The sequence below is a fragment of the Bubalus kerabau genome, chromosome 4, assembly GCF_029407905.1.
Source record: "Bubalus kerabau isolate K-KA32 ecotype Philippines breed swamp buffalo chromosome 4, PCC_UOA_SB_1v2, whole genome shotgun sequence".
NCBI classification, from domain to species: Eukaryota; Metazoa; Chordata; class Mammalia; order Artiodactyla; family Bovidae; genus Bubalus; species Bubalus kerabau.
In genome coordinates, this window is record NC_073627.1 from 144,932,225 (window position 1) to 144,956,553 (window position 24,329).

A 24,329-nucleotide genomic window follows, 5' to 3' on the forward strand; every position below is an offset into this window, starting at 1 on the left:
CCTAGTCCGAGATATTGGGTTGGCCAAAAAGTTTGTTTGAGTTTTCATGTAAGATTTTATGGGAAAAGCCTGAATGAACTTTTTGGCCAATGCAATATTTTGTTACAGCAGCCTGGGTGAATTAAGACCGTTTTTTAAGAAACATATAGTACATACATCACTTACATATATTACAGAGGAAGTCGTGGAAATATTCACGGGCAGGGGAGCTCTTATTCCTCTCCCTGAGGATCCCACTGCAGGGGGGCCTCTAATTAGTATTAATTAGTATTAATACTGTCACCCAGCATCAGTTTCCATTGCCTATAACCTGGTTCTGACCATCAGACTAACCTAACTGGTATCTCAACCACACACAAATCTCTTCCCATTTCTGTTCACCTTTAAGTACTGCTGGAGTACTTTAATACTTTGATCATATAAATTTTGATCGTTTCCTTCTCGGACATCTGATGAGCACATATGGAGGCCACATGGTCTAACACCAGCCTCCCCCACTCCCTTCACCCCCCAGCTCCACATCCTCTCTACTCAGAGCACACAGGCTCTTTCAGGTCCTGGGCCAGGGCACAGGCAGTTCTCTTTGTTGGAGATGCTCTGTTCACAACCTTCCCTGTTTATCTGGGAAATCCCTGCCTACCCGTAAGCGATACCTGATGTTCTCTGAACATCTGTGACACAGAATAGTGTGTTATTCCCTCTTGAATTGGCTCCCTCCCTAGTGGTGGCCATATCTAGGGGGCAGTTAACAACCGTGCTGAGTAAATAGGTGTCTCTGGAAATTCTTATTGAAGGTCTAGCACTGGACAGATAACCTGGTCAGTGCTTGAACAGTCTGTATCACTGGAGGCAGAGGTGGTGAGGCGACATCTCACAGGTATCTTAATCTTATCTTCCAGTAGTTACCGCCACATATTTCCTAGTCACTTCCCCACAATTTATTGACCCTAAAAGCCCAATCCCTCTTTCCTTTGTCTATACACTTCTCCACAATTTATCATCCTTTTAAAAAACGTATATAAGCCTCTGAGTCTTACTGCTTCATTGGGATTTTTACTTTCTTTCTGTGAAATTTATGTGTACAGAAAATTAAAAATATTAATAAAATTTGTGTGCCTTTTCTCCTATTTAATCTCCCATTTGTCAGTTTAATTCACAGACCTCAGGAGCTGAATCTAAGGCAGTAGAGGGAAAGATTTTCTCTCCCCTACACTTATAACCTGTGAGATGAGCATGACTGTGATAAATACACAGATGATGAAGCTGAGGCTCAGGGAGGCTACAGTAACTTGCACAAGACTCAGGACAACTCAGGGTTGAGTCAAACCCTTTTACCTTCCTTGTTCCTTTCTTTGCTATTGCTTAAACATTTGTTTTGTTTGTGTATCGAAGTTGAAGTTTAAGGGATTTCTGACATCTGTTCACATGGGCTTCCCAGGTTGAATGTCAGCTTAGGAAAGGAAGCATACTTGGGAACAGCCTTGAAAAATCCCTGTCCCAGACCCAGTCGGAAAGCCTGGTATTTTCTGTTGACAGTCTCCTGTGGCATATGGACCTGGGCCAAGCAGCATTACTCACTCAGTGAGTTTTGGTTGATGACATGACAGTTTGCAAAACCCAGCTGTGTGGGGCAGGTACCCAGGCCTGATCTGACAGAGGATTTAATACCTGTTTTAAGAAAAAGGAACTCTGATCTGAATAGACATTTCTTCAAAGGGGACATACAGATGACCAACAGGCACACAAAAAAGATGTTCAACACTGCTAGTTATTAGAGAAATACAAATCAAAACTATGATGAAATATCACCTCACACAAGTCATAATGGCAATCAGCAAAAAATCCACAAACAGCAAATGCTGGAGGGGGTGTGGAGAGAAGGGAACCCTCCTACAGTGTTGGTGGAAATGTTAATTGGCACAGCCACTATGGAGAACAGTATGGAGGTTCCTTAAAAAACTAAAAATAGAGATACCATATGACCCTGCAATCTCACTCCTGGGCGTATATTCATAAAAAAACATGATCCAAAAGTATCCATGTTCATTGCAGCACTATTTATAATAGCCAAGAAATGGAAGCCACCTAAATGTCCATTGACAGAGGGATGGATAAAGAAGATGTGGTACACATACACAATGGATAATACTTAGCCATTAAAAAGAATGAAATAATGCCATTTGCAGCAATACGGATGAAACCAGAGAGTGCCATTCTGAGTGAAGTAAGTCAGGCAGAGAAGGAGAAATATTATATGACATCCCTTATATGCGGAATCTAAAAAGAAATGATACAAATGAACTTAGTTACAAAACAAAGAGACTCATAGACTTAGAAAATGAGCTTATGGTTGCTGGGGGAAGGCATAGTTAATTAGGGAGTTTGGGAAGGTCAAGTACACACTGCTATATTTAAAATGGATAACCCACAAGGATTGGAGCTCTGCTCAATGTTATATGCCAGCTTGGGTGGGAGAGGGGGTTGAGGGATATTTAGGGCTGAGTCCCTTTGCTGTTCACCTGAAACTGACACAACCTGGTTAATTTACTATATCCCAATACAAAATAAAAAGTTTGAAGTTTGGTGGGAAAAAAGAATACACATGTATACTTAAAGAAAGAGAGGAAGGGACTCTGAGGTGCTGACTACGTTCAGGATCTGGATTCTTCCCCATCTTCCCCACTCACCAGTTCTTTGGGAAACTGTCTGTAGGTAAATACTATATCCATGCCATATGAGCCCTAAACACAAGCAGGAGAGCACAGTGTTGTTTTCAAGTGACAGGGCAGATCAGGGATCAAAACAAGTTCAGTTAAGAGACTTTTCAGGTTTGTCAACCCAAGAAGGAAAGAATAATAGGCTTAAAGAGAACCATTAAGAACCTTATTGCATTACAATAATCGCTCTGCTTTAGTGAAGAAACTTGCCAGAAAGGCCAGGAAAGAACATTAACTACTTGGTCTTAAACATAAAACAAAAGCTCTGCTCACCTGAAAGCCAGTGTTGCTGCAACCCTGGGCTGGGAGGGCCGCCACCCTCTGCAGCTCCAGAGAGATTTTGCTGCTCATGGACTTGGGCTCCGGAGTCTTTTCAGATGTCTGGGCTGGAGATCCGCTGTACCTGTGAAATCAAACACAGCCTCTGCTGAAGTCAGAATGCCACCTGCTGTTATAGGCACCAGGCCATGGATTCAGTTTGGGAACTTTGATCTAAATCTCCTGGTTGGGGTGGGGCAGGAGTGGCGAGGGGCGGGGTGGACGCTTTCAGGTCAGGTCCACCTACCTTATTATTCCTTCTCATTATCCCCATTCCTGCCAGTCCATTTTCACTCAGGGAAGAAGACTCCTGTGGTGCTCAAAACAGAAAAGGACATTTTCTCTACAGTCTTGAGTGAAAGAATCTAATTCCTTTGCTAGTGTTGGGCACTGGGAGTGGTGAGTGGCAGGAAACGTAAGCGCTGGCAATTACCAAGTAACCAGGATTCTGTGCTACACAATACCTGTGAACACAGGTTCTAGATATTACATATGGTGGTCTTGATTTATCCTGAAACAAGGGAAAACTGAGGTGTCCATGAACATCACCTCAGTTAATCTCAGAGTAACAAAAGTTAATGGTTTGCTCAGGGCCACTTGGCTGATGAATGGACAGTGAAAAGTCAAATTCAGGTCTGGTGGATTCCAAAGCCTTCTTACTCTATCCCTGCCAGCAAACAGGGTTGCTTCAAAAAAATTCAACTCCTAGAGGGACTTCCCTGGGTCTAGTGTTTAAGACTTCTAAGAGTTTAAAAATGGTCCAGATCAAAATATCTTAAAAATAAATGCAAAGATGTAGCAGTAAACGAAAAGTGACCAACCTAAAAGATTCTTTCCTCTATGAAATTTTTAGCTGTGGAATTTTTTTTTTTTCCAAAACAGCAATTTCCCCTAGTACATTTAAAATGAACTATCGTGTATCTATTCATTATTATAATTGTGAGGCCTGTGTGCAAATGTGAAAAATGTTTATGTTAAGTGAAAAACTAAAATGTATAAATTGAATGCTGTGTACAGTAGACAAAGAATGGAAGAAGATACCAAATATTACTAGTGGTTATTTCTGGGTTGTGTGTTTTTTTTTTAATCCTCTGCATGTTTTATTTTATTTATTTATTGGGATTGCACTGGGTCCACATTGCTGCTTTCAGATTTTCTCTAATTGTGGTGAATGGGGGCTACTCTTCCTTGTGGTGCCTGGGCTTCAGTAATCACAGTGCGTGGGCTCAGTAGTTGCGGCTCCCAGGCTCTAGAGTTCAGGCTCAGTAGTTATGGTGCATGGGCTTAGCTGTTCCATGGCACGTGGGATCTTCCTGGACCAGGGATTGAACATGTGACTCCTACATTGGCAGGCAGACTCTTATCCACTGTACCACCACTACCAGGGAAGTCCTGGGTTGTGGTTTTATGGGTGGTTGCTATTTTCTCTTTCATCCTTTGCTAAATTTTCTATAAAGAGTGTGATTTACTATCATTATCATCATATTGAATATGTGTATACACACATATGTGTATATATGAACACATATACATGTATACGTATATACATATATACAATATGATGATATGAACACATATACATATGTGTGTGTCTGTGTGTATGTTAAGAGCTCATTGGACCTATACTGCCTGGGTTCAAATCCTGGCTCTGCTGCTCACTACAGCGAACTACAACTCAGCTTAAGATCTAAACCCAGCCTTCTGCCTGTCCTTAGGCAGCCCCAGAGAAGAATGGTTTCCAGATCTTAAAACAGTTGAAAAAATTGACAGGATGAATATTTCATGACATATATAAACTATATGAAATTCAAATTTCAGTGTTCATAAATAAAATTTTGTTTGCACACAAACATGCCCGTTCATTTATATATTGTCTATGGCTGCTCAAGACTCAATCTAGTTTATAGTTGGAGAGGATCCTTATTCTCCAAAGAAAAAGAAAAACCTTCCTTCTTCTGTTTATGGTTGTAATTGCAGAAATGTGATTCAAATGTCTTGACATTCTTGCAGGCAACAACCCAATATTTTTTCTTCCCCTAGGCTGTAGACAGCATGTTTGAAAAGATACAAGCATATTTGACAGCAGGTCACAGTACAAGCAAGATCACACTACAGTGTTGATTGAAAGACACAGTGACCTGTTCATTTCATTCTAAGGCTGCTGCTGCTGCTGCTGCTAAGTCACTTCAGTCGTGTCCAACTCGGTGCGACCCCATAGACGGTGGCCCACCAGGCTCCCCCATCCCTGGGATTCTCCAGGCAAGAACACTGGAGTGTTCTTGCCTGGAGTGGGTTGCCATTTTCTTCTCCAAAGCAGGAAAGTGAAAAGTAAAAGTGAAGTCGCTCAGTCGTGTCCGACTCTTTGAGACCCCATGGACTGCAGCCTACCAGGCTCCTCCGTCCATGGGATTCTCCAGGCAAGAGTACTGGAGTGGGTTGCCATTGCCTTCTCCATCATTCTAAGGCAATACCAGCTAAAAGGAAAACTTGAGAGCTACTTAGGGCAAATTGCATGTACAAGTAGGATGCTAAAATGCAAAAATAGATAGTCATTTCCAGAGAAGTTTTAACTTAAAATGCTATCTATCTGAAACTTTTGGTTAAGAGCTTTTAGAAGTAATGAAAATTCTGACTTTCTTGGCAGCACAAGAATTAACTTGGGACTATTCATGGGACTATCACTTGATGGTACCTTGGTAGAAGCTATGGCTCATTTTAAACAATTTGAAGATAGACATTGTGATCAGAAAATGAGGTGAAAGAGCCTTGCAACTTTCCAAGACTGCATATTAAATCATTCCCCAGTTGCGCAGAATCATTATTTGTAAGGAATAATTTGTGCCAAGGCCTGGGAAACTGTCTCTTAACTCTACTGCATCAGCTATTTTCATTGCAGGGTTCCTCAAACTCAATTTTAAACTTTGAAATCACTGCATAGCAATCAAATCACTAGACTTTTTAATCAAGGGATCTATGTTCTATTCCATTCCATAAAAGTTGGTTTTTAGACCCCAAACCATGGACTGTATATACAAACTCAAATATTAAAGAAAAACGAAAAACTTCCCCACCCCCTTCAAATTTATCAAAAATATGCAAGTAAAAAATTCTAAACACATGTCAGTAGATCTTGCTTCATGTATGTAGTTCTATAGTAAGGTCATTCTTTTCCTTTTGGTGACATATTTCCAAAAAGAGTAAAATGAATTTAAAAAAATTGTCCACAACATTTCTCCCATGTTGAGAACAATGTATTACATGTTTCAGCATGATTTTTTTCTGCTCCTGCTGTCATCCCTGGAAGGACATTTCACGTACTACAGACTAATATTTTTTTTTTAAAATACATCTTGAAGTAGTTTAGTAAACTAAAAATGTAATCCTGTGATGGCTACAAACCCTAATCTAACGAACTTGAATTTTTGAGTTGGTTAGTTAGATTAAGAGAGAATCCAAGAGTGAGAAAAAGAAAAGCAATAATGTGTGTTTTACTTGGGTTTCTCTTACCTTGGACGTGGGGTATCTCTTCACAGCCGTTCCAGCAAAGCGCAGCCGCTGCTCCTTACCTTGGACGAGGGGTATCTCCTCACCGCCGCCCCTCCTGACCTTGCACGTGGAGTAGATCTTCTCGGCCCTCCAGCGCCCGCCCGCGCAGCCCCCGCTCCTTGGACGTGGGGTAGCACCTCCCGGCCGCCGCCCCTAACCTCGGGCGGGGCCGCCGCCCCTAGCCTCAGGCGGCGGGTAGCTCCTCTCAGCGGCTCCTGCGCCTTCGCAGATATGCAGATTACACCACCCTTATGGCAGAAAGTGAAGAGGAACTAAAAAGCCTCTTGATGAAAGTGAAAGAGGAGAGTGAAAAAGTTGGCTTAAAGCTCAACATTCAGAAAACGAAGATCACGGCATCTGGTCCCATCACTTCATGGGAAATAGATGGGGAAACAGTGGGAACAGTATCAGACTTTATTTTTGGGGGCTCCAAAATCACTGCAGATGGTGATTGTAGCCATGAAATTAAAAGATGCTTACTCCTTGGAAGGAAAGTTATGACCAACCTAGACAGCATATTAAAAAGCAGAGACATTACTTTGCCAACAAAGGTCCGTCTAGTCAAGGCTATGGTTTTTCCTGTGGTCATGTATGGATGTGAGAGTTGGACTGTGAAGAAGGCTGAGCGCCGAAGAATTGATGCTTTTGAAGTGTGGTGTTGGAGAAGACTCTTGAGAGTCCCTTGGACTGCAAGGAGATCCAACCAGTCCATTCTAAAGGAGATCAGTCCTGGGTGCTTTTTGGAAGGAATGATGCTAAAGCTGAAACTCCAGTACTTTGGCCACCTCATGTGAAGAGTTGATTCATTGGAAAAGACTCTGATGCTGGGAGGGATTGGGGGCAGGAGGAGAAGGGAACGACAGAGGATGAGTTGGCTGGATGACATCACCGACTTGATGGACATGAGTTTGAGTGAACTCTAGGAGTTGGTGATGGACAGGGAGGCCTGGTGTGCTGCAGTTCATGGGGTCGCAAAGAGTTGGACACGACTGAGTGACTGAACTGAACTGAATGTGTGTCTGAAATAGAAAATACTTTGAGATGCTTCTCCACCAAAATCACCTTTGAAGTTAGATTTTGCTTTTCAACACTCCCGCTGTAGAGCTGGTACTAGGAAAGGCCAGGTGTAGAATCTACTGCCTGGATAATGCCCACCCATGATTTATGATTACTTGGCCTTCTGGATCACTTTAGTTATAATCCTTAGACAGATGATCTTGGTACAAGGGTGGGCCAGTAAAGCCAAAGGGGAGAGAACTAGCATCTGTTGATCATTGCCGTGCACCTTTTAGGTACTTATAGTGCTTCCATTTCATCTTTGCAACAGCCCTACAAATGAGGTGTTGATAGCCCCATTTCACAGATGAAACACTTGAGGCTCAGGGGATGAAGTGACTTTTCCAAGAACATAACTAGTAAGTGGCAGCATCGTGATTTGAGCCCAAGTGTCTGAAACCTAGACCTGTCAAGAGCTAAGTTCTGGAAGGAAGTAAAGCCCAAGAGAAGCACAACTGAGTTAATACCCAAAAGTGTTCAGTCTATTAGTGGGAAAAGCAAACTACAACCAAGATGAATGGAAAAAGCTTAATAAAATGGAAAAAAGCAGAGTTTAATCCATCTGCATACTTCGAAATCCCCAAAAGATGTGCCAGTGCTTCACTGAGGTAATTCCTAAGAAGCCCCAAGAAAACCTGTCATATATGATTCCACTGGAAGTGAATGCTTGGATCTGCAAATGACAGGAGGACAGGGATGGTACCCACTTAGTCTCTGTATTTAGTATCACTTGGAGCAGAGCAGGCTCAAGGCTGAATAGTTTGTCTGTTGACCAAAGGAGGATCTTGCATTCCCATTGTCCCAGGAATCTGTGTGAACTGTATAATGAACTATAAGAACCAGCGCTGGGAGGAGGGTGAAGTAAGCAGAATCTGGGGTGCACGTTTTAAGGGGCCATTCACTTTCAGTGAGTACAGGGTCAGGACCTGAGAGTGAGAGCCTTCTTAAGTTTTGTACCCCAGACCTCTTGCCCAGCTCACCCTACTCCTGGTCCTGCCATGAACAAGCCCTGAGTATGTTTTGGATCAGTGTAAGGTAGCAGTTAAGCATGTAGGCTCTGGGCTCAGTCTAGCTGCCAACCCAGGCTCTGCCTCTTACTAACGCTAACTAGCTGGAACCTCAGGCAAGTTACTCACCAGAAACCTCTCTAAATATCTGTTGTTACCTGCAAAATGAGGTTCGGAGTTTTGCCTACCTTCTAACAGGCCTACTGGGAGAGTTTGATGGGGTACCACATGGAAAGTATCTGGTGCATTGTAGGAAGAAGGCACACACTCAAGATTCCAGGGCAAATCTGCCAGCAGCTGCCCCAAGAGGCAACCCAGGGGAAATATTCTTTGTTCCTTTTCAATGCACGAGAAAACAAGACACAGTTTGCAAGGCCATGGTAGGTGGTTTTGGATGGTCAGCTAAATAAGGCTGCTACTAGAAAAAAATATTGCAATCTGTGGAGAAGAGACCACTCAAATGTGTTTTCTTCACCATTTTGCAGCTGTGATGGCAAGAATTATGAATGGATGCTAAAGTTAGTGGCTGGCAGAATTTGATGAGAAAGACATTTACGTGCTTCTTAGCGTCTCCCCACAAAGTACGTATTAATCAAAGAAAAAGTAAGAGAAACTTTACAATGGGGAAACCTGGAGGACACCACCTTACCAAATAGTCACCAGAAATGGGGGAAAGTGACATTCTGTGCCTCCTGATATGAGCACTGAGCAGGACACCACATCACTTTTGTGGAATTATTGCCCCAAATGTATAACCTGAGTCTAATTGGGGCCAATTGGGGGATGTTTTACAAAATAACTGGACTATATTTCTCAAAATTGTTATGTTTGTAGAAGACATAGAAGACAGAGAGTCCATCCAGATTACAGAATACCAAAGATATTTGACAGATAAATGCAGTACATCATCCTGGAGTGAGTCCTGTACCAAGGGGAAGGTTTGTTATAAAGACCAACATAGGGACAATTGAGCACATTTGAATTTTGGTCATAGTAAGGTATAATCTTAAATTTCTTCATATTGATAATGATACTATAGTTATGTTAGAGAATGACCTCAAGAAATAGACTTTGGAATATGGAGGAATAAAGGGGTATGATGTCTATAATTTATTCCTAAGTGGTTCAGAGCAAAACAACACGCAAATGTATATGAGAGCTATTGAGGTGTTATATAAAGCTAATGAGGTGTTACAAAATAAAAAGGTACAAAAAGATGTTTTGTGAATTATTCATATATGCTAATTATAAATTTAACCTCTGTGTCATGTATGTGGACAGGGAAATTAATTTGTATATACATGTTTCCCTTTTACTTTTTTATTTTGCACCATAAAAATAACAACAATCAGTAACATACTGCTTTTCTTCACATCTGTATGATTTTTAAGACATTGCTTAAAAAAAAAAAAAGACATTGCTTTTTCTCCTGGAGAAATAGCTTATACATGAAATAAGTAGTATCAAATTGTGAAATCTGCGAACCTCAGAAGTCAATAGCGTGAAACCTACTCCCAAGGGCAGGGAAGAAAACAAGAGTCATGAGAGAAGAGGCAGGCATGCGTAAGGATGGAAGCTGGGGAAATGAACGTTTCCAATGCCACTGACTCAGAACACACAGTAGTTACACTTTTCCTCCTTCACTTTAAAGGGTGATTTTTGGTCTGTAGCCTGAAGAATGACTTCAAATGACACAGGAGTTGCTTTGAGGAGACATACAACAAGAAAGTTTCAAGAACAAAAAGAATCACTCTAAAGGTCTAGGTCCCAGAAAGAACCCACAGTGAAAAGCAAAGTCAGAGAGCTGATGTCTTGCTGCTTCAGCCAACCACCTCCACTGGACCCATGAAGGAGTCTCAACAGCATTTGAGGGAGAGTTCAAATCAGCATATATATGGTGTCCTTACAAACCCTGTAGGGTTACTTTCCTGACCAGATGGTGACAGCTTATGCCCTGAAGAAGCACAGACAGAGATTTCCAAAGTTAAATAAGGTGGAAAATGAATTGGCTTCATAGCTTCCTTTTCTTCTAGTCTAACAACACCTTTCCCCTCCTGGCTCCCCACCCTCTGTTCCTGCAGGTACTTATGCAATAAGACAATGAAGAGGTGAACTTTGAAGTTCAAGGACCGAGCAGTCCTGAAGACAGGATGTCTGGAGGCCCAGAAGCCACATACACTGTGTTCTCATAATGGCTGGGCCTGCCTTCAGTCCTGAGAACCTATCCCTGAGGTCAGTAAAGCTCATTTGCAAGCCTGGTGACCACTCGCTGTTCCACGGGGATAGCATGACATGAAAACCTGAGGTTTTCAGTGTTGCAATGGTCTGAAATATCCGTGAGTTTAGAAAACAAAACCACAGTTGTTCCTGGCTGGGCTGGTGCCCCAACCCAGTCCTAGCAGGACCATGTGTGGCTGTGGGCTCCTGCTGAGCTCTGAGACCCTGAGGAGGGTCAGCACTGGTACCAGCATGGAGCTAGGGCACATGCAGTGGAAGACCTGCACGACAGGGCTCAATGATGGTGAGACGGCCATGAATGATGAACTGACTGCCTCCCCTCCGCAGGAGGGAGCCGGGGGGTGGCTCGGAAGGCAGGATCTCAGAGCCATAGTGCAGGAGCTGACCTGGGAGACCAAAGAGGAGGAGGTTCTTGATGGGATTGAAGGCCTCCTTCAGGCAGAACTGCTTGGTCTTTGTGAGGTTAACCTTGCAGATGGTGGGTGAATGGAGGAGCCCAGTTTCACGGTGGACCAGGGCCTTTCCTTCCTTTCCCTGACATTCTGTGAAGCCTATGGCTTCTTGAAAGTGGGAGCTAATGTCAGACTCGGGACTGTCTTCTGCAGGGACCCCTTTGTAGTGTAGATGGGCTGGGCAGGCCTTGGAGATCTGTAGGAGACATTCAGTGGGGCTGTGAAATGCAGATTGGTAAGGATCACACACTTGGATGCATGGTAGGCGTTTCCAAGGTTGAGGAACAGAAGAACTGTAACAGGGCTGCCTTGTTCAACAGCTGGCCGATAGCTGATGTGAGCACTGGTTCCCACTCTTGTTCATTGAGGGCTCTCTTAGCTTCAACCTTGTCTTGTGAAATAATTATTATGTCCATGAAATGCTCAGGATATTCCAATTAAAAGGTCTCATATCCCCCTTTGAGGAAGTAGACCTGTGGGGCTGGAGCCAACAGACAGCCAGGTGTCACCAGAACATACAGTGCAACCCCCTCCCCACAAACCCCCACCCTGGCCTGGCTGCTCCCTGCCCCAGAAACTCATATTTATTTGGCTGTGCCACACAGCTTTGCAGGATCTTACTTAGTTCCTTGATCAGGGATTGAACCTGCATCCTCAGCAGTGAAAGCATGGAGTCCTAACAACTGGACATCCAGAGAACTCAGAAACCCTAATTTGTATTTTTTTACATCTCTGAAACAATGTTACTCCATGTATTCCCCCCATGTGCTTAAATACAGATTCCATACATATTTTACTATTTATGCTCAGAGTTGGGATAGACTTATTAAAAACAGCAAAGATTCTGCTACTTAAAAAGATTAAGGTTTTTGGAATAGGGGTTTTCTCTTACATGCTGCTGCTAAGTCACTTCAGTCATGTCCGATTCTGTGTGACCTCATAGATGGCAGCCCATCAGGCTCCCCCGTCCCTGGGATTCTCTAGGCAAGAACACTGGAGTGGGTTGCTATTTCCTTCTTCAAAGCATGAAAGTGAAAAGTGAAAGTGAAGTCTCTCAGTCATGTCCAACTCTTGTCAACCCCATGGACTGCAGCCCACCAGGCTCCTCCACCCATGGGATTTTGCAGGCAAGAGTACTGGAGTGGAGTGCCATTGCCTTCTCCTTCTGTTACATAATATATCTTTAAACCAGTAAAACTTGTCATTTCTAGGTCAAGTTATGTGACTTAGAATAATAGAGATGCCCCAAGTAATTGTCAGTGATATTGATTTTTAAAAATTTAAGGATGTACCCCAAAGTTATAAGTGGCCCTTAAAAGTTGCTCTAATTCTGAAAGTAAATGTTTAAAACACACCTTGAGCTCATATTTTCAACCTCATCCATCATTACCTGGTTATTTCACATTTTGGCAGAAGACTGAGATAGTGTCAGGGCTCTTAGAGCAGTTGGTAGAACATCTGGAAGTTGCAGCATTATTTGGGAACACAGGGAAACATTGGTATTTAAGTCTGTTCAATCTACTGTGCAGGAAAGGACAATGTCCTACATATGTAGTGTAACAATCATAAACACAGAAAACTATGTAAAAGTAAGCAAGAAAACCTCTGTTTCTGAGTTTTTCTGTTAACTTTAGTTTCTTACTTACCCATTGCTTTACTAGCATTCATTAGCCTGATTTAAGGAGAAGGCAATGGCAAGCCACTCCAGTACTCTTGCCTAGAAAATCCCATGGATGGAGGAGCCTGGTAGGCTGCAGTGCATGGGGTCGCTATCAGTTGGACATGACTGAGAGACTTCACTTTCACTTTTCACTTACGCATTGGAGAAGGAAATGGCAGCCCTCTCCAGTGTTCTTGCCTGGAGAATCCCAGGGACAGGGGAGCTTGGTGGGCTGCCATCTCTGGGGTTGCACAGAGTCGGACACGACTGAAGTGACTCAGCAGAAGCAGCAGCTGCAGCAGCAGCAGCAGCAGCCTGATTTAATGGAGAAGGCAATGGCACCCCACTCCAGTACTCTTGCCTGGAAAATCCCATGGACGGAGGAGCCTGGTGGGCTGCAGTCCATTGGGTCACTAAGAGTTGGACATGACTGAGCAACTTCACTCTCACTTTTCACTTTCATGCATTGGAGAAGGAAATGGCAACCCACTCCAGTGTTCTTGCCTGAAGAATCCCAGGGATGGGGGAGCCTGATGGGCTGCCGTCTATGGGGTTGCACAGAGTTGGACATGACTGAAGTGATTTAGCAGCAGCAGCAGCAGCCTGATTTAACAGTCATCAAAACCAGTCTTTCTGGGTAGCTTTCACTCATTCACTCAATACAAATTTTGGTTATGAAAAGGAAAAAAAAGAAATCCTATTCCCAGTGTCTCTAGTGAGAATTGCAGGTACTGAGATACTGTTCATCACTGTTCTGCCAGTGGAGGAACCCGGGAGAATGCCTGGCCCTCATCTGCCTCATTTTGTTCTCCTCTCTTCCTTACTCACAAGTCTTCCAGGGCCTTGTGGCTCTGTTCTGGCTCTAGAGCATTTTTCATTAGACTTGGAGCAGTCCCTGGACTGCTTCATTCTCACAGTTCGACTCTCAGCTCCTCAGGCGAGCTGCCTGGGACCATCCAATCTTCTTGAAGGTGCTGACTGTCTTGGGTATCACAGGGCACAGGGCCTGGAGGGAGTGCAGAGGCAGCACAGCTATGTAGGGGCTCGGAAGGGTTCTAAATAGCATCCCCCTGAGAAGAACCAGACAAGTGCGCCTATGACTTCTAGAAACAAGGATGTTTTTAAACCTGAGGTTGCATTTAAACATGATCTGAAAAGGGCTTCAAAAGTAATCAAAGTTAAGATGATTTTAACATCCAAAAGGACAATGTTTACTACAGTGGAACAGTATCAAGTCTACAAAAGTTCATGAGTCCATAACCATTCTTAAAAAGAAAACTCTAGAAAAATCCCCTCATGCTTGTCACCACTTAAGCAAATTTAATTCCTTACTGTGAAAGTTATGGAGAAAAGTAAGCATTTACATCATCCAATAGGAACAGCATTTCAAGGTAACAAAATAGCCCCAGTTGATGAGAAGCTACATTTTATACTATGCAAGTATAAAAGGAATGACAGGATTTGAAAAGCCTTATTAGGAGACTTCTTGAGCAAAGATGATCAGCTGGTCTTAAATAAGTGAGTGGACAGTAGGTGGGATGCTGGATACTCCGTGGAGCCAAGTTCGTGGGACACAGGTGACACAGTGGCCTGGGGCACAGAGAAACAGCAGAATAAAGAGATCAGGCCACAAAGAACTAAGCAGACATCTCTCCAAAGAAGACATGCAGATGGCTAACAAACATATGAAAAGATGCTCAACATCACTCATTATCAGAGAAATGCAAATCAAAACCACAATGAGGTATCATTTCACACCAGTCAGAATGGCTGCGATCCAAAAGTCTACAAGCAATAAATGCTGGAGAAGGTGTGGAGAAAAGGGAACCCACTTACACTGTTGGTGGGAATGCAAACTAGTACAGCCACTATGGAGAACAGTGTGGAGATTCCTTGAAAAACTGGAAATAGAACTGCCTTATGACCCAGCAATCCCACTGCTGGGCATACACACTGAGGAAACCAGAAGGGAAAGAGACACATGTACCCCAATGTTCATCGCAGCACTGTTTATAATCGCCAGGACATGCAAGCAACCTAGATGTCCATTGGTAGACAAATGGATAAGAAAGCTGTGGTACATATGCACAATGGAATATTACTTGGCCGTTAAAATGAATACATTTGAATTTGTTCTAATGAGGTTGATGAAACTGGAACCTATTATACAGAGTGAAGTAAGCCAGAAAGAAAAACACCAATACAGTATAATAACGCATATATATGGAATTTAGAAATATGGTAATGATAACCCTATATGCGAGACAGAAAAAGAGACACTGATGTATAGAACAGTCTTTTGGACTCTGTGGGAGAAGGCAAGGGTGGGATGATCTGAGAGAATAGCACTGAAACATGTGTATTACCATATGTGAAACAGATTGCCAGTCCAGGTTCGATGCATGAGACAGGATGCTCAGGGCTGGTGCACTGGGATGACCCAGAGGGATGGGATGGGGAGGGAGGTGGGAGGGGAGTTCAGGATGAGGAACACATGTAAACCCATGGCTGATTCATATCAATATATGGCAAAAACCACTACAATATTGTAAAGTGATTAGCCTCCAACTAAAATAAATAAATTAAAAAAAATTTATTTTTGAAAAAAAAAAAAAAAAGAGAGAGATCAGGCCAATCTCAGTTCAAACGGACAATTTGTTTTGAGTGGGTCCACCAGATATTATGAGCTTCTGAAGTGGGACAATGTGAAGTACACAACATTTCTGTTTTTGCATATGGATGTCTTGGTGTCTTTTTTCTTAAAAGTTCTAAAGTTAGATTGTTGTTTAGTTGCTAAAACAGAAGCTGCCTCTTTTGCCGCCCCCATGGACTGTAGCCTGACAGACTCCTCTGCCCATGGGATTTCCCAGGCAGAATACTCCAGTGGGTAGCCATTCCCTACTCCAGAGAATCTTCCCGACCCAGGGATCGAACCTGTGTCTCCTGTATTGGGAGGCAGATTCTTTACCATTAAGCCACCTGGGAAGCTCTAAAGTTAGATTACCTGGTTCTAACCCAAATTTCCCTCTTCAAGGCTGAGTTCTTGAGCAGGGTAGGCTATCTCTTAGAGACTCAGTTCCTTAGACCTCTTAGGGTTTTTTGAGGACCTAATAATAATATTTGTGAAATTGCTGGACCAGAGCCTGACACTTTCAAGACTCAATAAATTAGCTATTATTGTTGTATTTTCTGTATATGTCTGTGTATAATCTCCCCTCTCCTGCCCTCATCCCAGTCCAGCACATGAGATTCTAGACTTCCAGTTGGGTAAGTTTAGAACCCATTAAAGTGTCAGGGCCCAAGTTCCAGACTCTTCCATTAATAATCTACTTGTAGAACCTGGGTGAGTCAGTTGCTTAGAGACGCTGACCCTCAATTTCCTCACCATGAGCCTGGGAAGAGAGGTGGGCAGGGTGAAGGGGACCTTAAATGTGTGCCATGTGGGGAAGAAAGATGACACAAAACAGGATATTAAGATGTCATTCAGCATGATTGTGTTTTAAAACCTGGGACACATGCATGTAAGATAAAAGTGATGTTTCCCAGTCAGTGGGCAGGACACTGGTCTTATTTTTCTTAACATCTTCTAAAATAAAACTGAGGGCTGCCCTGATTCTACTCTTTTCAGGATTTAGCGAACAAATATTTGTTTACTAAATCTTTTAAATCTGTTATGATCATAATTCTTGTTCCAGAATAAAAATTCCATGATACTGTCACTTAACAAAACAGTAAAATGTACTTATTGACCACACCAATCATCCGCTTGCCTGATAGACCATAAACTCTGTTACGGCAGAGACCTTTGTTTTTGTTCATTGATGCAACTCCAGGACCTACAATAGTGCCTTAGATACAGTAAATATTTGATAAATATTAGTTTAATTGTTCAAAAATCCTTACAAAGTTATCAGCTTGGATATTGAGTGTTTCTGTAAAACATGGGGCTCAGGTCCTGTGAAAAGGCTGCATTTACTTATCTCCATTCAAGGTTGATTTGAGTCAGGGAACCATCAAAGTTGAGTAAGGACTTTGTAAATATGTGCAGTGCGTGTCACTAGCCATAGCAGACTGGGTTTTCCCCAGGACTCTCCCTGTGCAGTTTAGTCACAGGAAGTAAATAGGAATTCAGATTCCAATCCCTGCCTCTCTTTGTTCCTCCTAAATGAGGGCAGCTGATTACAAAGGAGCCTGTCAGTGCTGAGGTCTCTGTGTTCCAGAGTTGGGTGAGGAGGTGATCAGGGAGTGGAGACTGAGTATAGCCTTGGCAGACAGCAGAGACAGGGCAATGGGTGCCCCACGCAGAATTGCTTTGTCCCCCCAATGAACCATGGTGGAACACCTTCCCTGTTCAGGCCTATAGAATCACAAGGACCTCAGAAGTTAAACACCATGCCCCAGGTCACAGAGCTAGAACCTCCTGGAGCCAGACAACCCAATCTGTGCTGTCTGCCTTGAAGACTTGAGTTTTCCCCACTGTTCCTCTTCTGCTTTTGGCATCTCCAGTTCCTAAACATTTATTGAGAGCCTGTCATGAACCAGACACTATTCTAGACACTTAGGTGTTATCAGTGAACAAAACAAAGATCCATGTCTTTATCTGTGGGGCCTGAAACCAAGAGAAGGACCCAGAGACCAAGCCAAGAATTTTGCCTTGAGCTCCTCTTGCCTTAGGGGCAGAGACAGAAGCCAATCTCTGTAAAGGCGTTCTTTGCTTCTCCCCTGTCCAATCTGAATATTCTGCACATAATCTGGATGTGAAAGTTGGACTGGAAAGAAGACTGAGCACTGAAGAATTGATACTTTTGAACTGTGGTGTTGGAGAAGACTCTTGAGAGTCCCTTGGACTGCAAGGAGATCAAACCAGTCAATCTTAAAGGAAATCAGTCCTGAATATTCATTGGGATGACTGTTGCTTAAGCTGAAGCTCCAATACTTTGGCCACCTGATGTGAAGAGCCAACTCACTGGAAAAGAGGGCAAAAGGAGTAGCGGGCAACAGAGGATGAAATGGTTAGATGGCATCATCGACCCAATGGACATGAGTTTGAGCAAACTCTGGGAGATAGTATAGGACACAGATGCCTGGCGTGCTGCAGCTCACAGGATTGAAAAGAGTCAGACACGACTTAGGCACTAAACAACAATAACTGTCTGGCTTCAGCATTAAAACTTCTCCAGATGGAGCCTCATTAGTTCTTGTAGCTCTGTGTAGGCTTTATCTCAGTCCCTGGTTCAAGAATGGTAGTCTAAGCAAAAGTAAACAAGTGTACCAACAAGGGAGCTGGCTGTGGATCAGATCATGAGCTTCTTATTGCCAAATTCAGACTGAAATTGAAGAAAGTAGGGAAAACCACTAGACCATTCAGGTATGACCTAAATCAAATCCCTTATGATTATACAGTGGAAGTGAGAAATAGATTTAAGGGCCTAGATCTGATAGATAGAGTGCCTGATGAACTATGGAATGAGGTTTGTGACATTGTACAGAAGACAGGGATCAAGACCATTCCCATGGAAAAGAAATGCAAAAAAGCAAAATGGCTGTCTGGGGAGGCCTTACAAATAGCTGTGAAAAGAAGAGAAGCGAAAAGCAAGAGAAAAGGAAAGATATAAGCATCTGAATGTAGAGTTCCAAATAATAGCAAGAAGAGATAAGAAAGCCTTCCTCAGTGATCAATGCAAAGAAATAGAAGAAAACAACATAATGGGAAAGACTAGAGATCTCTTCAGGAAAATTAGAGATACCAAGGGAACACTTCATGCAAAGATGGGCTCGATAAAGGACAGAAATGGTATGGACCTAACAGAAGCAGAAGATATTAAGAAGAGGTGGCAAGAATACACAGAAGAACTGTACAAAAAAGATCTTCACGACCCAGATAATCATGATGGTGTGATCACTGACCTAGAGCCAGACATCCTGGAATGTGAAGTCAAGTGGGCCTTAGAAAGCATCACTACGAACAAAGCTAGTGGAGGTGATGGAATTCCAGTTGAGCTATTTCAAATCCTGAAAGATGATGCTGTGTAAGTGCTGCACTCAATATGCCAAAAAATTAGGAAAACTCAGCAGTGGCCAGAGGACTGGAAAAGGTCAGTTTTCATTCCAATCCCAAAGAAAGGCAATGCCAAAGAATGCTCACACTACCACACAATTGCACTCATCTCACACGCTAGTAAAGTAATGCTCAAAATTCTCCAAGTCAGGCTTCAGCAATACGTGAACCGTGAACTTCCAGATGTTCAAGCTGGTTTTAGCAAAGGCAGAGGAGCCAGAGATCAAATTGCCAACATCCGCTGGATCAGGAAAAAGCAAGAGAGTTCCAGAAAAACATCTATTTCCGCTTTATTGACTATGCCAAAGCCTTTAACTGTGTGGATCACAATAAACTGTGGAAAATTCTTCAAGAGATGGGAATACCAGACTGCCTGATCTGTCTGTTGAGAAACCTATATGCAGGTCAGGAAGCAACAGTTAGAACTGGACATGAAACAACAGACTGGTTCCAAATAGGAAAAGGAGTACATCAGGCTGTATATTGTCACCCTGCTTATTTAACTTATATGCAGAGTACATCATGAGATACGCTGGGCTGGAAGAAGCACAAGCTGGAATCAAGATTGCTGGGAGAAATCTCAATAACCTCAGATATGCAGATGACATCCCTATATGGCAGAAAGTGAAGAGAAACTAAAAAGCCTCTTGATGAAAGAAAAAGTTGGCTTAAAGCTCAACATTCAGAAAACGAAGATCATGGCATCTGGTCCCATCACTTCATTGGAAATAGATGGGGAAACAGTGGAAACAGGGTCAGACTTTATGTTTTTGGGCTCCAAAATCACTGCAGATGGTGGCTGCAGCCATGAAATTAAAAGATGCTTACTCCTTGGAAGGAGTGTTATGACCAACCTAGATAGCATATTCAAAAGCAGAGATATTACTTTGCCAACAAAGGTCCATCTAGTCAAGGCTATGGTTTTTCCTGTGGTCATGTATAGATGTGAGAGTTGGACTGTGAAGAAAGCTGAGCGCCAAAGAATTGATGCTTTTGAAGTGTGGTGTTGGAGAAGACTCTTGAGAGTCCCTTGGACTGCAAGGAGATCCAACCAGTCCATTCTGAAGGAGATCAGCCCTGGGATTTCTTTGGAAGGACTGATGCTAAAGCTGAAACTCCAATACTTTGGCCACCTCATGCGAAGAGTTGACTCAATGGAAAAGAGTCTGGTGCTGGGAGAGATTGGGGGTGGGAGGAGAAAGGGGAAGACAGAGGATGAGATGGCTGGATGGCATCACTGACTCGATGGACATGAGTTTGAGTGAACTCTGGGAGTTGGTGATGGACAGGGTGTGCAAAGATTCATGGGGTCTCTGATTCATGGGGTGTGTGATTCTGGCGTGTTGTGATTCATGGTGTCGCACAGAGTCAGACACGACTGAGTGACTGAACTGATTGACTGTAACAAGTGTAGGGTTTTTTAGTGGGGAGGTTTTGAAGTCTAGAGTTCCTTAAACAGGTAGCAAACAGGTAATAATAGAGGGCATTGGTTTACTTGAAAGTGCCTGTAGCATCTCTGCAGATCAGATTGGAAGAATAGCAATTAAATTTATGACAGTGATTGTCTCAGAGCAAGACAAGGAGGGCTGGGTCAGTGGCCGTGGGGTCCCTTGACAACAGAGTTGGCTATCTGTGTGCAGTATTTGGGTTCTTTAACAAAGAAATGTTATAAATCAAATTGGATTGAAAGTTGTTACTTTTGCCTGGTGGGAACATGGTTGTTTTTATTCTACTCTTGCACTTTCTGGGTGGTGAGTATATAGGTTAGAACAAGGTGGTCGTGGTTAACAACCAGATTATCTGGGCTCATTCCTATCTGTGACTTATCGACTCAGTCCGTCTTTCTTTATTCATATGTTATAAAGATTGAGTGAATTGGTATGAAAAGCATTTCAACTAATGGTTGGCACATTATCAGAACTATCGTAGAAGTATTAACTGTACTGTTCTTATAGCTAAGAATATAGATATAAATAATTATAAATTGATCAACAAAAATGATACATAGGATTTTCTAAGTGCACAGAAAGTTTGCAATCTTGATCAAAGAAGTTCTGCTAAGGCCCCAAGACTCCTGTGAAGTGAGCCTGATAATATGGAGTGGATCAGGAGATCAGATCATGAGTAAGAAGTGGAGACAAACTCTGAAGTGTGGGCGCTCAGGCATTTGTTTGAGTCCACACAGTGACACCCAGTAAAAAAGGGCCTTTCCATGTGGTTCCAAGAAGAATTAGTAATTCATAAACAGGAAGCATTAATTCCAAGAACCAAGGCACAAGGCTGTTTTTTCACACTCTTCTGTACAATAAGGTTTTTTCTTTCTTCTTCTTCTTTTTTTAAAGTTTCCTGTTGCTCTTTCATCCATTTTCCAATTATAACCTCCATGTGCAGTGGATTAGCCTCACTGCAGATGTGGGTTATTTAAATGCATGTATATTTTTAAAGCTGAGTAATAATTTTTTTATCCTTTAATTATAAACCAAGCACATTTCTGCTCTCTTTGCTGACAGGAAACTGTCATATCTTATGTGTCTATTGTCTCTAAGCGAAATGACTTTACCCCACAAGTTTATTAATTTCTGATTTCATGTGTAAAATAGAAAATAACTCAAATTTTAGTCTCTAAAGGAAAAAAAAATGTGAACCCATGTGTGGCTGTTAGCGTAATGGACACCATCTTGGGCCCATATAGTCCTCCCTATCTTTCTGCTGACCCTACCCAGAAATGTGCTGTGCAGTGAATCACTTCTCTGTTGTCAATGGCTTTGTAGATAATACATATTGTTTATTAATCATCAGGACCAGGTGGCTTTTATGCTCTGTTAGTCCCCTAACAATGATGAAGACCTTTGAGAATGTATTCCTGGCACCCATGAGACTAGTCACCCATTCAATCATCTTGATTCAAGAACACACACCCTATTTCCAAGCCCTTACCTCATTGTTGTTTTTAGTCACTAAATCGTGTCTGACCCTTTTGTGACCACACAGACTATAGCATGCTTCTCTGTCCATGGGATTTCCTAGGCAAGAATACTGGAGCAGGTTGCCATTTCCTCCTCCTCCAGGGTGTCTTCCTGTCCCGAGGATTGAACCCGTATCTCCTGCATCTCCTGCACTGGCAGGCAAATTCTTTACCACTGAGCCACCAGGGAAGCCCACTTAACCCCCATACCTGAGGTTAACTATAAAATTGTCTCAATGGCCCCTGGGGGTGTGGAGTACATCTGTGAATGCTTCTAAGTCATGGTTCACCCAATCCCACCCTGGGGGTTACCCTGTAATAAACTTACCACTGATTATATGGTTTCAAGATACCTTTCCAGTTGGGTGAGCTCTTTTCATTCCCTCCATCCTCCAACAATCCACATAGACCAACTCACAATTCTCTTTGTTCATTTTATTTTTCTTCTCTACTCACTGCCCTCTCAGATCTCCTCACTCTTTCCTCAAAATGTTCTATTCTTAGGCCTGATTTTCATTTCTCAAGAGACTTGAACTGTCTAAATAATATCTAGGCTACTGGTTGTTTGTTATGACCAGTGCATTTTCTTGGCAAAACTCTATTAATCTTTGCCCTGCTTCATTCCGTATTCCAAGGCCAAATTTGCCTGTTACTCCAGGGGTTTCTTGACTTCCTACTTTTGCATTCCAGTCCCCTATAATGAAAAGGACATCTTTTTTGGGTGTTAGTTCTAAAAGGTCTTGTAGGTCTTCATAGAACCGTTCAGCTTCTTCAGCGTTACTGGTTGGGGCATAGACTTGGATTACTGTGATATTGAATGGTTTGCTTTGGAAATGAACAGAGATCATTCTGTCGCTTTTGAGATGGCATCCAAGTACTGCATTTCAGGCTCTTTTGTTGACCATGATGGCTACTCCATTTCTTCTGAGGGATTCCTGCCCGCAGTAGTAGATATAATGGCCATCTGAGTTAAATTCACCCTTTCCAGTCCATTTTAGTTCGCTGATTCCTAGAATGTCGACATTCACTCTTGCCATCTCTTTTTTGACCACTTCCAATTTGCCTTGATTCATGGACCTGACATTCCAGGTTCCTATGCAATATTGCTCTTTACAGCATCGGACCTTGCTTCTATCACCAGTCACATCCACAGCTGGGTATTCTTTTTGCTTTGGCTCCATCCCTTCATTCTTTCTGGAGTTATTTCTCCACTGATCTCCAGTAGCATATTGGGCACCTTCTGACCTGGGGAGTTCCTCTTTCAGTATCCTATCATTTTGCCTTTTCATACTGTTCATGGGGTTCTCAAGGCAAGAATACTGAAGTGGTTTGCCATTCCCTTCTCCAGTGGACTACATTCTGTCAGATCTCTCCACCATGACCCACCCATCTTGGGTTGCCCCATGGGCATAGCTTAGTTTCATTGAGTTGGACAAGGCTGTGGTCCTAGTGTGATTAGATTGACTAATTTTCTGTGAGTATGCCCTCACAGTGCGTCTGCTCTCTGATGCCCTCTTGCAACACCTACCGTCTTACTTGGGTTTCTCTTACCTTGGGCGTGGGGTATCTCTTCATGGCTGTTCCAGCAAAGCGCAGCCACTGCACCTTACCTTGGACTAGGGGTATCTCCTCACTGCTGCCCTTCCTGACCTTCAACGTGGGATAGCTCCTCTAGGCCCTCCTGCGCCGGCACAGCCACGGCTCCTTGGACGTGGGGTTGGTCCGCCCGGCCGCCGCCCCTGGCCTCGGGCGTGGGGTTGCTCCTCCCAGCCGCCCCTGGCCTCAGGCATGGGGGCATGGGGGCGTGGGGTAGCTCCCCCTGGCCGCCTCCCCTGACCTCCGACGCTCTGACCTCAAAAACAAAAGAGAAGACTCTATACATGGACATCACCGGATGGTCAACACTGAAATCAGATTGATTATATTCTTTGCAGCCAAAGATGGAGAAGCTCTATACAGTCAGCAAAAACAAGACCAGGAGCTGACTGTGGCTCAGACCATGAACTTCTTATTGCCAAATTCAGACTGAAATTGAAGAAAGTAGGGAAAACCACTAGACCATTCAGATATGACCTAAATCAAATCCCTTATGATTATACAGTGGAAGTGAGAAATAGATTTAAGGGCCTAGATCTGATAGATAGAGTGCCTGATGAACTATGGAATGAGGTTTGTGACATTGTACAGGAAACAGGGATCAAGACCATCCCCATGGAAAAGAAATGCAAAAAAGTAAAATGGCTGTCTGGGGAGGCCTTACAAATAGCTGTGAAAAGAAGAGAAGTGAAAAGCAAAGGAGAAAAGCAAAGATA

At 43.0% G+C, this 24,329-nt stretch overlaps 1 protein-coding gene and 1 pseudogene across 3 annotated transcripts in view; both read right to left on the bottom strand.

Moving 5' to 3' along the window:
* SLC28A3 (solute carrier family 28 member 3) overlaps positions 1–6,702 on the bottom strand; it is a 77,480-nt gene extending 70,778 nt beyond the window's left edge. The window contains exons 1-3 of one of the 3 annotated variants that reach the window (XM_055578953.1): positions 6,543–6,702; positions 3,283–3,345; positions 2,991–3,120 (exon numbers count right to left, since the gene is read on the bottom strand). In XM_055578953.1, the coding sequence (XP_055434928.1) occupies positions 2,991–3,068 (78 nt within the window). In that variant the 5' untranslated portion in view covers positions 3,069–3,120; positions 3,283–3,345; positions 6,543–6,702. Of the gene's footprint in view, positions 1–2,990; positions 3,121–3,282; positions 3,354–6,542 lie in introns of all 3 variants that reach the window. The other 2 variants (XM_055578952.1, XM_055578951.1) reach the window with 2 other exon arrangements.
* A 4,284-nt stretch (positions 6,703–10,986) lies between these two features.
* On the bottom strand, positions 10,987–12,984 carry LOC129651001 (dual specificity protein phosphatase 5-like; annotated as a pseudogene).
* Positions 12,985–24,329: the final 11,345 nt, after the last annotated feature.